The 14,686-nt window shown below is 40.0% G+C and overlaps 1 protein-coding gene and 1 long non-coding RNA gene across 2 annotated transcripts in view; both read right to left on the bottom strand.

The window, feature by feature from the left end:
• The window catches only part of LOC307043415, a 49,311-nt gene that overhangs the window by 7,658 nt on the left and 26,967 nt on the right, over positions 1-14,686 (bottom strand). The window lies entirely within an intron of this gene.
• On the bottom strand, positions 1,270-13,188 carry LOC307042850 (zinc finger protein 862-like; the record flags this gene model as incomplete). Its single annotated transcript, XM_079687014.1, has 6 exons — positions 1,270-1,355; positions 10,543-10,742; positions 10,863-11,119; positions 11,234-11,489; positions 11,705-12,739; positions 13,097-13,188. 6 exons carry the CDS (start codon positions 13,186-13,188, stop codon positions 1,270-1,272), a joined length of 1,926 nt encoding a protein of 641 aa, XP_079543140.1.

Here is a 14,686-nt window from a genome sequence, read left to right as displayed (position 1 = left end):
ATGCCATTGAGGAGCGCAAACAGAGACCCACTCTCAATAACAATCTGGGTTGTGTTTGCAAGCACCAGATTTAGTACATGTGCGTAGCACCATACATGCACCTGGTTTGGAGATTGTGCAGACAATAGTGAGGAGAATCCTTTGTATTGGCCTTGCATGTTTGATGCCCCATCAGTCGCATTTCCAATGCACATGGTCTTGCTGAGGCCCATTTTGTCCAGAACTTCTGACAGCATGTTGGCAAAGGCCTGTCCAGTGGATGAACTGCACTTCAGCACTGCAACAAGCCTCTCATGAACAACATCAGTAACATACCTCATAATTATAGAGCATTGATCCTGAGAGGTGATGTCCTGTGTTGTGTCCAGCTGCACTGAAAACATTACTGCTTTCTTGATATCACTGGAGATGTTTTCTTGAATCAGATGGTGAATTGCATCTATCACTGAGTTGACTGTGGTTTTGGAGAGTAAAGTTACAAGGGAGCCTCTGCCTCTCGTGCCACCAGACAAATGGAACTTTTTGCTGTTCTCAATGCAGCTGCCCAGATGCTCTTTTAAACAGAAATCATACTTCCCCAGTAGAAGTGTGAGTTCCAAGAAATTACCATGATCAACTGTGTGGTCTTCCAGAGTATATGCTGCCTCATTTTCTGACCTCCTGTATGCAAGCCCCCTCTTCCCAAGAACCTTGATGACATCTATGATGCGCTCCAAAACCTGCCGTCTCTTTCTGACCTGCTCCCTGTGCGCCGACATCTGACTGCCACCAAACACACTGCTGATATCAGCACTGGCGGATTTCAAGAGGTAAGCTTCAGCACAGTTTCTGTGTCCACTGCTTCTCTCATGCTCCTCTGTGCGCTGGTGTATATGCCTCCAATCTGACATTCCACTGATGAACAGACTGCTATCAGTTCTCTTACCGAATGCCATGCAGATGAAACAATACAGCATGTGACGCTCTGGACAGTACGTCAGCCACCTTCTAATGGTGCCGTCTCTGCTACAGAACACTTTCTGCACCACTGGATTGCTACTTTTTTGCTGAGGATGGTAATTTAAAAATGACTGGAGATTTCTCTGATCAGGTTGTGAAAAAAAAATCAGTTATTAGACTGGCACACTCATAGCTCTAAACAGCTGTTTCCCTCTCTCAAGTGATCCTGTCTTTGGGCTGACACACTCCTCACTCTCTCCAGCCTTTTCCCTCTCAGGTGATCCTGTCTTTGGGCTGACATACTCCTCACTCTCTACAGCCTTTTCCCTCTCAGGTGGTGCAGTCTTTGGGCTGCCTGATCTGGTCTGGCTCTCTCCCTGAACTGACCAGCTGGACTTGCCCTGAACCTGTCTGGGCTGGACATAGGGAAAGCATTTATCATTGGATGGGGAAATAACTCCAAACCACAGAATAATGTACAAGATAAAAGATTAGTTCATATTGAACAAAACGTTCGGGAGCGTAACAACACTAGTGGCTTTGCCATGTTTTCATTATGACACTTAGTGTTTTCCAATGCAAAAAAGTCAGATCTTTGTGACAATTGTGAAAATGCTCAAGACAGCACTATACACAGCCATTTGAAAACTACAGTAAAAGTAACACATTTACACAGAAATTAAAGTTACACACAAATTATGAAATAGTTATCACCTCAGTAAACAATAAATGAATTGAAAGATTACAATAAATTCAATGGAAAATATTGCAAATTAATGTAATTATTTCCTATAGGTTTACTTGTATTTTGTGCTAAAATTCAAAGTACAGATGTAGCGATTCATTTCAGACAGTTTGAAACGCGAGGGCCGTGATTGGTACGTGATCTGCCCTCGCTCAAGGGAAAACCTCCAGTTTGACTTGAGACCGCCCCCGTGATAGATAAATGTAATTATAATGAAGCCAGCTGCAATGGATCATTAATCCACCAGGGGGTACAGTGGGGTTCCACACTGGAGCTCATGTGAAATAAAGTCAGATACAGTACGCTGGATGTACAGCGGAACTTTGTTAAGATCCATATGTCACGGATATCATACTCTGTGCTAAATAAGAGACATGTAATCATTTACAAAACATCACCATGTTGTTATTTAACAAAATAATGTTGTTTAGTCGAAAAAAACGAACAGGAGGAAATGCAGCCCGGCTCTCGATTTTTAATCCTAATTTAATCATCATCTTCACCACGACCATTTATGTTTATGTTCGCCGAATTGACATGAAATCACTGACACATATGAATATACTGTATTCAACTTCATTAAAACCTTATTAACGTGCCTAAACTCAGTAATTCACTAAAAATATTTATATTTTATTGGAGCCTCGTCGGCAGATCAGGATCCCAAAGCGTGGCGGAGGGATCCTGATCTGCATGACGGGTACTCTTTTCCCCATAAGGAACAAGTCGCTGCAAATTATCCCGCTTATTACACGGCACGACAAATCCCGCTATTAGAATGCAATTTTTAACAACATAGGGTGCTACATAACACACTTTCAAGAAAAGTCACGGACTGGGAGACTTTAATATTTTATTGAAAAAAAGTTACATTGCACACACACAACACACATCACACAAATTGACCCGATTGGCGGTTCTAGTGTTAAATAAACTCACTAATTAATGAAACCAGTTCAATACGCATTATTCTTATTCTTATCATTCTTTATGAGCGCAGAAATAGTCTTAAAATCAGATCTGTTTTTTAAATGAAATCTGACGGCAGGCAGTTAGCTCTGATCACCTATGATAAATGCGCCGCACCTAATCGCTGGCCATTCAGCCACAGACACTGTTCGAAATGGGGGGGAGCTAGGAGGAGCTTGGCTCCCCCGAAGAGGGAGGGAGCTCCCCTGAAGGCTGACTTTGAGATAAATAGGGGGAGCCCAAAACAATCGTGCATATTTGTGTCACACAGATTAGAAATGTTGAGTTTCTGTAAATAACAGTTCTTGAAATAAATAATAGTTATTGTTCATTACAGTTTCTGAATATTTGTTTTATATTTGTGAATATGTCTGGGTGTTTCCATCTGTACGTGGCGGCGCTGCATTCTTACTTACGTTGCTATGGTTATGGCGGTGATGCCAGCGCGGTATTTGAAATGTTCATATTGATATTTTTTTAACTCTAGCTTTGTAATAAATAATATGGAAAAACAAAAACAGCCAAGCGTCACAGCTTTTGGATTCACAAGCAAAGAAGCGAAGGAGTCTAAAAATGACAACGGGAACGGAAAACAACTTTTAGTTGGCCGGCTGTAAGCGGCGTTAGGGTCGAGCTTGACAGCTCCACACCGAGGGAGAGTCCTGCCGATGCGAAGCCTGAAGAGGCTTCAACAACGGCCACATCCGCCGGCATAGTGACACCGTCTGTATTAGTAGAAGAGGGTTTTTATAGCAATTGATCGCATCCGCGCTGCTGCGCCAGTCAACAGAGCGTGCGTGTGACATATTTAGTAGCAGGATGTGCTCTGAAAAATAGGGCTCCCCGAAAGCAAATGGGTAATTCGAAAACTGACAGAGCTCCCTCTATACAAATCAAACTGTAGACGGTGTGAAAGCACCTATTGTTTTAAATAATGGTCGGAATGTGACCTGTGAGCCTTCTGAATTACCGTGGGACAGCACATTCTAAACTAAAATGTTCAATCAATAAAGTAACATCTTATCTTATCTTAATAATATCTTCATATTAATAATAATAATAAATCATACAGTATGTGTCCGAAAGGGAGCAGGAGGAAGCAAACACAAAAACATATAAAAAATATACTCCATATTAAAGCAAACGGTTGTAAAGGTGAGCATAACAAATAAAGAAGTGTAATGTAAACATTTACATTATAATTATGATTATTTAATATATAAAGGCTATATATTATTGAATTACAAGATTAGATATACTTTAGTTGATCTAAAATATTGATGTGTTCAAATGCTCTTCAAAACACAACTGAAAGTCCATGAAACTTGTCTTTCTGTATTTGTGAATGAAGTGCCATCTCCTGGTTAAAACCTGAAATTGAAAATCTGGCAACGCCCTCTTGGAAAATAGTGGGAGGGCTTAACATTCCTCTATACTGGTCTTTGGCTGGTCGTAGGCAGGAAGCTGTAAGCTGGAGTCTGAAATTCAGTGCTCCATCTGTATCTCATCTGTATTTACAATACAGCTTGATTCTGCAGCTTCATCTCTACTTACAGCTCGTTGATCCATGTGAACGTTTACTGTTGCTATGGCAACAAGAAACCGCTGACGTTAGCAGCTCTTAGTTAGCCTAGCTAAATCATCTGAACAATAATAACCCATAATATCACAATTCGGCATATTTATTAACAAAATCAACCACAACTACCAACATTCACAGCCCTTCAACTCTGGGCTAATATGTTGTCACAAATAGGACTATGCAGTTAATTAGGTCACATCACATTCAATGTAAAAACGTTTTCTACTTTTTTTTTGGACATGTCTCAAAAATGTTGCCTGGCCAGCCCCAGGCTAATGTTACTTACCATGTATGCCTCCACTCGCTCGTCTCCCGGCGCAGCAGGACACCTGCTGGGGCGGTGAACCCGGCACCAAATAGGTCCGTCAATTTAGAATATTTAGCAGCCTCCACCTCCAGAGACTTCAGCTTTTTAAGTCGCTGTTTTTCAGCGCCACCCGGGCGTTCTTCTTCTTCTTCTTCTTCTTCTTCTTCTTCTTCTTCTTTTATTTAATGGCGAATCGCTTCCACTTGGAGCATATATCGCCACCTACTGTTTAGTTATTAAATGTTCATACTAAATCCTTGTCCTCAGACCAGTGCTTTTGAGGAATTTGCAGATCAGCTTGTTTGCTTCATTTTTTGATTTACTTTCAAATATTGCCTTGAAATCCATGTCCTTGATGTTGAGTTGTTCCAGTGCAGTTTTCAGAATGAATCTTTGTCTGTTATAATCCGGGCAGCTAAAAAATACATGATGTATTGTCTCTGGTTGTTGGCAACCATCACAATTGCCATTTGGATGTTTTCCAATCAGATGCAGTGATGAGTTTAGTCCAGAGTGTCCCAATTTTATCCTGCTGTTAATGCTCTGCTCTCTTCTACTACTCCCCCAAGTGCTTCCTGTTCCTACTTCCCTTTGTATCTGATATAAATGTCTTCCTTTGGTGTTACTGTCCCATAGTCTTTGCCATTGTTGCTTGATAACCACTTTTGTAAAAGATTTGACTTCTGCTCTACTGATGGGTACCATAATATCAATCTGGTTTGCTTTCAAACCACATTTTGCCAGTTGATCCACTACTTCATTCCCTCTAATGCCCACATGCGCTGGAACCCACACAAATTGAACAACAATTCCCAGATGAACTAACCTAAACATGCTTTGTAAAATTTCATGTAAAATATCCTGACGACATTCTGAAGAGAAGTTGTTTATACTCTCCAGAGCTGCACTGGAGTCAGAGCAAATGACCACTCGCATTGGCTGTATTTCCTCTACCCACTGAAGTGCTAGAGAGATAGCCATCATCTCTACTGTATATACTGCAATGTGATCACTTGTACGCTTTCCCACTTTGACTTTTAACTCAGGAACATAAAATGCACAACTAGTTAGACCATTTTCTGGATTTTTGGATCCATCAGTAAATATTTTTATAAAGTGCCCATATTGTTCATGTAGAACAGTGTTCACATAAGCCTGTACATTGAATTTGTTTTCCATTGAATGTACCCGTTTCAATAGTGATAAATCTACTATAGGTTGAGGTAGCAACCATGGTGGAACAGCTGATAACAACACCGTCGGACTAATATTCCATTCTTTAACTTTGAATTCCTTACATATTTCCGAAACACAAAAACAAAAACTTTCTTTTTTTATTTTGTTACTTTCCCAACTTGTTTGTACAGTTTGTTTAGTAGGGTGAGTATCTTTATGACCCTGTAGATTTGCCAAGTAATTAACAATTAACTGCTTTCTCCTCAAAGAAATAGGTACTTCTCCGACCTCTACCTGAAGTGCTGACACTGGTGTAGATCTTACTGCCCCACAGCATATCCTTAGTGCTTGTGCCTGGACTCTATCTAATTTTTGAAGAGAAGAGTATGCAGCTGAACCATACACTATTAGTCCGTATTCTATGGCTGATCTAATTAAGGCCGTGTACACGTTCCTCAAAGCAGCTTTATCAGCCCCCCACTTAGTGCCTGCCAAGCACCTCATAACATTTAAAACCCTTTTAAATGTATCTACTACTTTATCAATGTGAGTACTCCATGTGACTCTCTCGTCCAACCATATTCCCAGAAATTTAAATGTCTTCACTTTCTTTAGATCTTGTCCATAAAGTTTTAACCTAACCTCCTCACCTATCCTTTTCCTCGTAAAAAATAAAGTTTCAGTTTTTTCCACCGACAATCTAAACCCCCATGTCAGAGACCAGCTTTCAATTTCCCTAATGGCTTCCTGAATCTTAGCTACAATATATTTTACATTTCTGCCCCTTTTCCAAATAGCTCCATCATCTGCAAAAAGTGACTTACCAATATCAGATCCTACTTGTGTATATATATCATTGATCATGATAGAAAATAAAAGAGGACTGATGACACTCCCCTGCGGGGTTCCATTTTCAACTTCATGCCTTCGAGAATATGACTTGCCAACTCGGACTCTGATGGCACGGCCAAAAAAAAAATCCATAATCCAATTATATACATTACCTCCCAGACCCATAATGTCCAGTTTTATTAATAATCCTTCCTTCCACATCATATCGTAAGCTTTTTCCACATCAAAGAATACAGCTACAATACACTCCTTGTTCGCTTGGGCTTTCCTGACTTCAGACTCCAGGCACAGCAGTGGATCTAAAGTACTCCGCCCTCTTCTAGACCCACTCTGATAAGGAGTCATTAGTTCATTTTTCTCAATGTAGTATGTTAGCCTTTCTGTTATCATTCTTTCCATAACTTTACACAAGTGTGATGTCAGAGCTATAGGTCTATAACTGCCTGGACTGGTTGGATCTTTCCCAGGTTTCCTAATAGGAATAATGACTGACTCTTTCCATATTATTGGCAGCTTCCCTTTCTCCCAGATCTTATTGTACATCTCCAGCAGCTTTCCTAATGCAAAATCACTTAATTTGGTCAACATTATATAACATACATTATCTTTCCCAGGAGCAGTCATTTTACACTTACTTAATGCTCTTCTCAACTCTTGAATAGAGAAAGGTATATTTACAACACTCTGCGACGAATGTCTTTCTTCATATACATTAGGATGCTCATCTAACACTTCCTGCCTCCTGATCTTACCTTCTTCTGTCAAATTTTCCGAAGAATGAACTTTGACAACATTTTCAGCTAGAATTTCTGCCTTCTCCAAAGCACCAGTGACAACTTCCCCTCCAATCTCTAATACTGGCAGGTTACTCTGATGTCTTATTCCCCTCATCTTCTTAATCATTCCCCATACTTTATCTACAGATGTAGCGATTCATTTCAGACAGTTTGAAACGCGAGGGCCGTGATTGGTATGTGATCTGCTTTCGCTCAAGGGAAAACCTCCAGCTTGACTTGAGACCGCCCCCGTGATAGATAAATGTAATTATAATGAAGCTAGCTGCAATGGATCATTGATCCACCAGGGGGTGCAGTGGGGTTCCACACTGGAGCTCATGTGAAATAAAGTGAGATACAGTATGCTGGATGTACAGCGGAACTTTGTTAAGATCCATATGTCACGGATATCATACTACTGTGCTAAATAAGAGACATGTAATCATTTACAAAACATCACCATGTTGTTATTTAACAAAATAATTTTGTTATTCGAAAAAAACGAACGGGAGGAAATGCAGCCCGGCTCTCGATTTTTAATCCTAATTTAATCATCATCTTCACCACGATCATTTATGTTTATGTTCGCCGAATTGACATGAAATCACTGACACATATGAATATACTGTATTCAACTTCATTAAAACGTTATTAACGTGCCTAAACTCAGTAATTCACCAAAAATATGTATATTTTAAAATGGAGCTTCGTCGGTCGATCAGGATCCCAAAGTGTAGCGGAGGGATCCTCATCTGGATGAAGGGTGTTATTTTCCCCATAAGGAACAAGTCGCTGCAAATTATCCCGCTTATTACATGGCCACATTCTCAACAAAGTAACGACATGACTCCCAATATTAATTTAAATGCTTTTATGGATTTAAAAAATAGTTGTCTGTATTGATTTAAATTGACATGCATCCGCTAAGAAAAATAGTCCGTTGTTACAGTTTTTTAAACAGTCTGAATGAAACGGCAGCTCTCAGCTGTGTATTTACACAACAAATGGCCCATTAACCACAGCTCTCTACCCCCCTCCCCCCCTGATCTTTCTTCTCCAGCAGCTAAATTAACAGTAGGTTACTCTGAGTGACCATAGACTGTATGTGACAAGCTTACAGTTAGTGACGTTACGTAACAACACCATAAAAGCTGGTGGGTTGAAAGCAATACGGGAGGTAAAAATAACTAGAATAATTGTGATTTATTTATTGTGGCTTTTATGTTTTTAGGTATAAAATGTTATGTAATTAAGGCTTATAGTTCACCCTTCTCTAAAAGCCTTCAACAATGACAATATTCATTGTAATTTAATAAATCCTTCCAACACACATTATAAAAAATAGCCTACTGTAAGTTAAGAAATCATTTCAATATGTACATCTTCTGATGTAACAACAATAACATTATAAATAGTAACATAGGTGAACATGGTATTGCACATTTAGCTTTGAGTGTTACTGACCTGAGATGTTATTACATGAATTAAGGTGACTGAGGCTTTTTAACATACAGGGATGCAAACTCATCAGGTATGAAAAAGGTGACAAGGATCCGAGCCCCCGGCTCCCCCACCCCACGGAATGACAGAGGATTTTAGCAGTCAGAACAACTAAAGCAGCAGTGTTAATAATAACAGAAACGCCAAAGAGTCACATCTAATAGAAATATATAAAAGCATTTATTTTAAATTGTGTAGCAGTCAGTTTATAATTTTGGCAGCACTGTTGAGCATTTTGAAAATGTATTTTCGTGACTCTGTGCAAGGCTTAAGTCTTTTTATCTTTTTAGCCACATGGTGTAAAGTAACTAAGTTCATAAACTCAACAAGTACTATACTTGGGCACAATTTTGAAATACTTGTACTTTATTTAAGTATTTCAATGTTTTGCTACTTTGTTCTTCTACTCCACTACAGTTCAGAGGTAAATTGTGTACTTCTACTCCCCTACATGTATTTAATACCTTTAGTTACTTTACAGATGTGGATTAATTAAGTGAAATATAATCAAGTGTTAATTCAGACTTTAGTTCCACCTGGAGTAAATCCACAAGCTACCCTGCTGTATACAAAGTCATTCAAACTAGCTGCACCTTTACCAGCTTTGAGAACACTTTCATGATCAATCATTATAAAACATATTTTATTCTGAAATGGACCAATCTGCACAATGACTACTTTTACTGTCGCTACTTTCACTATATTTTGATGATAATACTTTTCTACTTTTACTTGAGGAACATTTTGAATGCAGGACTTTTACTGTAACAGAGTATTCCTACCAGGCCTGGAATTTCGTCATTTTAGGGGCAAGGCCACTTGGCCTTTTGAGTTGTCAATTTTTTAAGGGCACAAAGGCCAAAAGCCAGGGCACCAAGGCCATAAATTAAAACAATGATTTAACATACGATATGAAGTGACTACGATTGTATATGCATTTACAATACTTTTATATATATTTATTAAGCATTCAATGGACACCAAATTGCAATTAAACAAATTCTTTATTAAAACTACAAAGGATTCTTATAGCACAGACATGTTTGGCTCACTGTGAGACTGTGGTAGTGGGCCTACGTCAAGGTGCGTCCTTATTCTGAGTCACTTGAAGATGGAGATGATGACGAGTCAGGGAGATTTGGACTTTTGGGGTTCCTTTGACCATAGGGATGAATATTGGGTCTCCTTTTGTTGATGCCAGCTGCCCACCATCTTGCCACAGCTTCATCACTTTGATATTCAGCAGGAGCACAACCCTGGGATTTGATGAGGAGTAGATCTTCAATTGTTGAAGTGTGCACGCTTAAACGCCAATCGCCCTGCATTCTCTTCATTACTGAGAACTGCCGTTCAACTTGAGAGGTAGAGACAGGAAAAACTAGGACTATTTGTATTAGGTGCAGCAGATTGGGGTACATTCTTCCCTTCTCCAACAAGAATCTGGACCATAATGGGAGGAAAGTTTCCCTACTATGGTGACGCACAATGTTGTGTTTGGCTCTGAACCATTCTTTGTCTACCTCAGGCACATTGCAGCCATTTTTGGTCAGGAGGGGCTCGAAGTGTTTACACAAATGATGGATTTCCTCCTCCCCAAACTCCTCTAAGAAATTTGGTTCTGTTGGGAAATTGATGGGATCGAATATTTCGGCAGCCAGGAGTACAGGGTCGGTGAAGAAAGTAGAGAATCTCTCACCAATGGCCGCAATGATGTTGTCAACTATGTTTTTCCTTGACAGAAGGAAGGCTTCGGCAGAAACATTGGACTTTCTGATGTTAATATCATTGTATGCAAATTCCTCACTGGTGGTTGTGAAGGACTCAAGCACTGGACGGAGATAGGAGCCTGGCTTCTCTGTTTGTTTGCGTAGCGCAGCCTGTGCAGCCAGGATCCTGCTACGCACACACGACAAGGGCAGTTGATCGCCTTGGAAATTCAGTGAGAGTTCAGCCAGGTCAGATAGAAGATCCTGATACAGTGCCATGTGAAGAATAAACTTTGGTGAGATCAACTACCTTAACACTGCCCTGATCTTTTCTTTGTCTGGTGATGCCTCATCCTGTCTTTCCTGGAGGTGGGTAACAATGCTTCTGTAGTTTTTTGTCGCAAGACAGGAAACAGCCCTCCTCCTGTGATCTATCCACCTGGTCCCCACGGAGCGAGCTGGTTTAATGACGTGCTCCTCCAGTTCCTCTCCAATGGCCTTCAACTCCCTCCATTTTTTGGGAGAACGACGGTAGAGAGAGTAAATCTTCATGAGCAGGTCATCAATCTTGTTCAAAGAAAAACAGAAAATACAGAATTAAATAGGCATTATTAAGGCATTAATCAGACATTGTATTACAAATTCTATTTTCATATTTTATAGAAGAATTACTCCTCCTACCTGTTCAAAGTATGTGCCCTTGAAGGCATCCTTCAGACATAGCTCTAGTCTGTGGGCAATGCAATGTACTTTAAGCATCCACGGCACATGTCCCTGTAGTTTGGTGAGGACACCATTTGTCTTCCCAAAATTGACTGCTGCACCATCAGCTGCTGTTGCTGTCAAGCAGCCACTCAGATCAATGTTGTTGTCTGCACACTTTTCCATAATGGCCTCAAATATTCCATCTGCATTACATGCTGTTGGCTCTGCAATACTTTAAAAAATATGGAACACAAAAAAGAAATTAAGAATTAGGTCTTCTTACTATTAAATAAGTGAAAATGTAATTACAATCACCTGAACCTATGTAAAATCATTACATTCTTTCTCTCAATTGTCCTGCCCTTTTCTAATTAATTGTAAAGCAAAAAAACAAACAAACATATTTTTACATCTATATAGTAGACTATTTGTCTCTCTTATTCTTACCCAAGTAATCTGATTGTCGGGGAGCCGTGTTCAATAAGCTTTATGCTTATGACTTCCTTATCTGATGTTCCTTTGTCTGTGCTGCCATCAAACAGTAAGGAGCAGTAGAAAGGCTCACATTTTTTCAGAGCTTGAAGTTGTTCTCTGATGCTGCCAGCAATGTGCTCAATGAATATGCGGCAGGACTTTGAATTATGGTAGGTGAACCCGAGCTCCACCCCATGCTTGCGCTCCACTGACACAAGAGTCTTGTACAGACTAAACGGCTGCTCAGTATATGCTACAGTGTATGCAATGTCAAATAACTTGCACATCTTTGTTTCGGTTTTGTTGTAGAGCTTCTGGAGCTGTGTAACTGTTTTCGAAGTAGTTGGAGCCTGATTTGATTGCTGCCATGCTGTGATGTGAGCTTTTGACTCATAATGTGTTTTGGCTGTACATTTTTTTACATTTGTGCTGCCAGTTATGTATGTGTCTGTGTTATGGATATATGTGTGTTGTGCAGTGCGGTTTTTATAGTGCTCCCTGCAGATGCAGCACCACAACTTAGTAACATAGCCTTCCTTGTCCTTCTCAAAGTGCAGCCAGTCATACTCCCAAGACTCTACAGTGGTGGCAGTAGTTTTTCTCTTCTTGCTGTTTCCATCTACCTCTTGGTCATGGCCTTGTCCCGGTCCCTCCATGTCTTCTCCTTTTTCTCTCCTTTCCTCTCCCTTGTTCCTGTAATCGGTCTCATCTTCTCCTGCCTTTTCTTGTCCTCTCTCTTCCCTGGTTTCTAGCCCATTGTCTCCTCCAGCCTTCTCTAAATCTGTCTCATTTCTTTCTCCTCCTCTACCATCTCGTTGTCTTGGTACTTCAGAATCTCCTCCTGTTACTTCTGTTTCCCTATCATTATCAAGGCCTTCATCATCTCCTCCTCTCTCATCAATGTTCACTGGACTTTGTCTCTCCACTCTTGTCTGCTCTTCTTCATGTCCAACTCTCTGTTGTTTTTTTTCTGGCTCTCTGTCCACTGACTGATCTGCCTTACTGCAACTAAAAAACAATTAGTATTTTAATTTAATATGTCCATTTGATCACATACTTTTAACATAAATTAATAAACGTAATGTGATGTATAATTTAAAGGGTAATGTGACTTATCTTATAGAACTAATGAACTAATAAACACTAATAATGAGTGTTCAATATGCGATACAACCTCTGTACGTTATTTTAACTGGTTACCCTAACTTATATACTTAGCTTATTTCTCTCCCGTTCAAATTGGGGACAGTTTTAATCGGGGGCAGAGTGTCATAATCTGTCACGTTAATTTTAGGTGTGCTGCTGTTACTTATACTAACAAACTACAATATCTTGTTCCCTCTTGAATCATTATTTACCACTTACCTCCTGAAAAATGAGTCCATTGTTTTGCAGTTTTTAGCTGCATCTTCAAAGTTTCTTTTAATACACTTCTCCCTTCGCTGTTTGCTCGGCATAGTTTTATCTGGGGATGATAAAAGAAAACAAACTAATGTTGCCGCAAGTAACAACACAAAAAACAATGAGACAAAATCTCTTATTGATTGGCAGTCGTTCACGTTAACCTCTTTGCGCAAATGGGATGATGGCTTAATTTGGAGACGGAAAGGCATGCAATACCCCTTACAAACAATAGGTGGCATAACACCAGGAATCTCGGGTCTGTTTGACTGACCCCGTATCAAAGTGTATTGACTTTTATTCCACCTTTTGAGTACGAGGTCAGATACGGAAGTCACGCTTTTCTGTAATGGAAACTCGGTTCGGTGCACACATGAAATATAGCGCCGTCTTTGAGAAACAGTTGGTTGACAACAAATGAAGACCTTTTGGTTTGATAGGGGACTTCTTCACAAGTTTGTCGATGTATGGCATTATGCATACATTTGTTTCGGCTGACCAGAAAGAGTTGGCCGACATCATGGTGGAATTACATGAAAAAATACTGACTGTTTTTCCTTGTAAATGGATTAAGCATATAAACGGTTTCCCTGGACATTTCCACAAAACCAAGGCCATTTTCCAGACGCCCGAAAGGTAAATAATGAGTTCATTACTTTATTTAAGCTTACATAATAACTTTAACACAATATGTTTTGAAAGGACGTCAATTACAATGTAATTGAATGGCAGTTGCTATGCTAAGCTAACTAAGCTAGTTCTGGCCAGTGGGGGTAACGTAATTTTTTTGTGGACAGTTCAGGCATGCCACAAGACATGTGAATGGGTATTTTGATCGCGTTTTGAAAATTGGGCGATATAAACGAGCAGCAAACTTTGAACTTCCGTCTGCGATCGCCGGTGGTCAAATAAGTCTGCACAGAGGTCTTTGACAGCTAACAACACAGCGCTAACTGCCTAGCACTAGATAATAATAAAAAAAGAACACAACTGCAACATAACTTATCCAAGTAGTAACAAAAACACTTTAAAATATTATAATTATGCATTACCATACGAGCAAGAAATAGTAATGTTATCCATAAAATTACACTTAAAGCTGGACAAATGAAAAACTTAACGACAAACAGGATCATCACAAAACCTTACCTCACCTCAGCCTTTTCTTGAGCGGAGAATCAGCTAGCTAGGTCCTAGACCGTCCTATGCACACGGACGCGTGAGGGGGTGGGCGGAGATAGGTCCTAGACTGATGTCAACTGTCATTATAGACCGTCCGAGCGGTGCATTCCAGGCTCAAATCAAGCGCACCGCTGATTTTTTTTCCCTCCTTCAAAATATGCTGGTGTTGAAGCCGCGTCAGAAAAGAGGCAGACTGCTAAACCACAAAACTTAGTCAGAGAGGGCATCAAGGCCACTGTGGCCTTATGGCAGATATCATTTTTAAGGGCACAAGGCCCTCGTGGCCCTCGGGAAATTCCTGCCCTGATTCCTACACTCTGGGACTATTACTTTTACTCAAGTACAATATCTGAGTACTTCTACTTTTACTCA

This window comes from Notothenia rossii, assembly GCF_949606895.1.
Source record: "Notothenia rossii genome assembly, chromosome: 6".
NCBI classification, from domain to species: Eukaryota; Metazoa; Chordata; class Actinopteri; order Perciformes; family Nototheniidae; genus Notothenia; species Notothenia rossii.
This window is presented reverse-complemented; position numbering and strand designations above follow the sequence as displayed.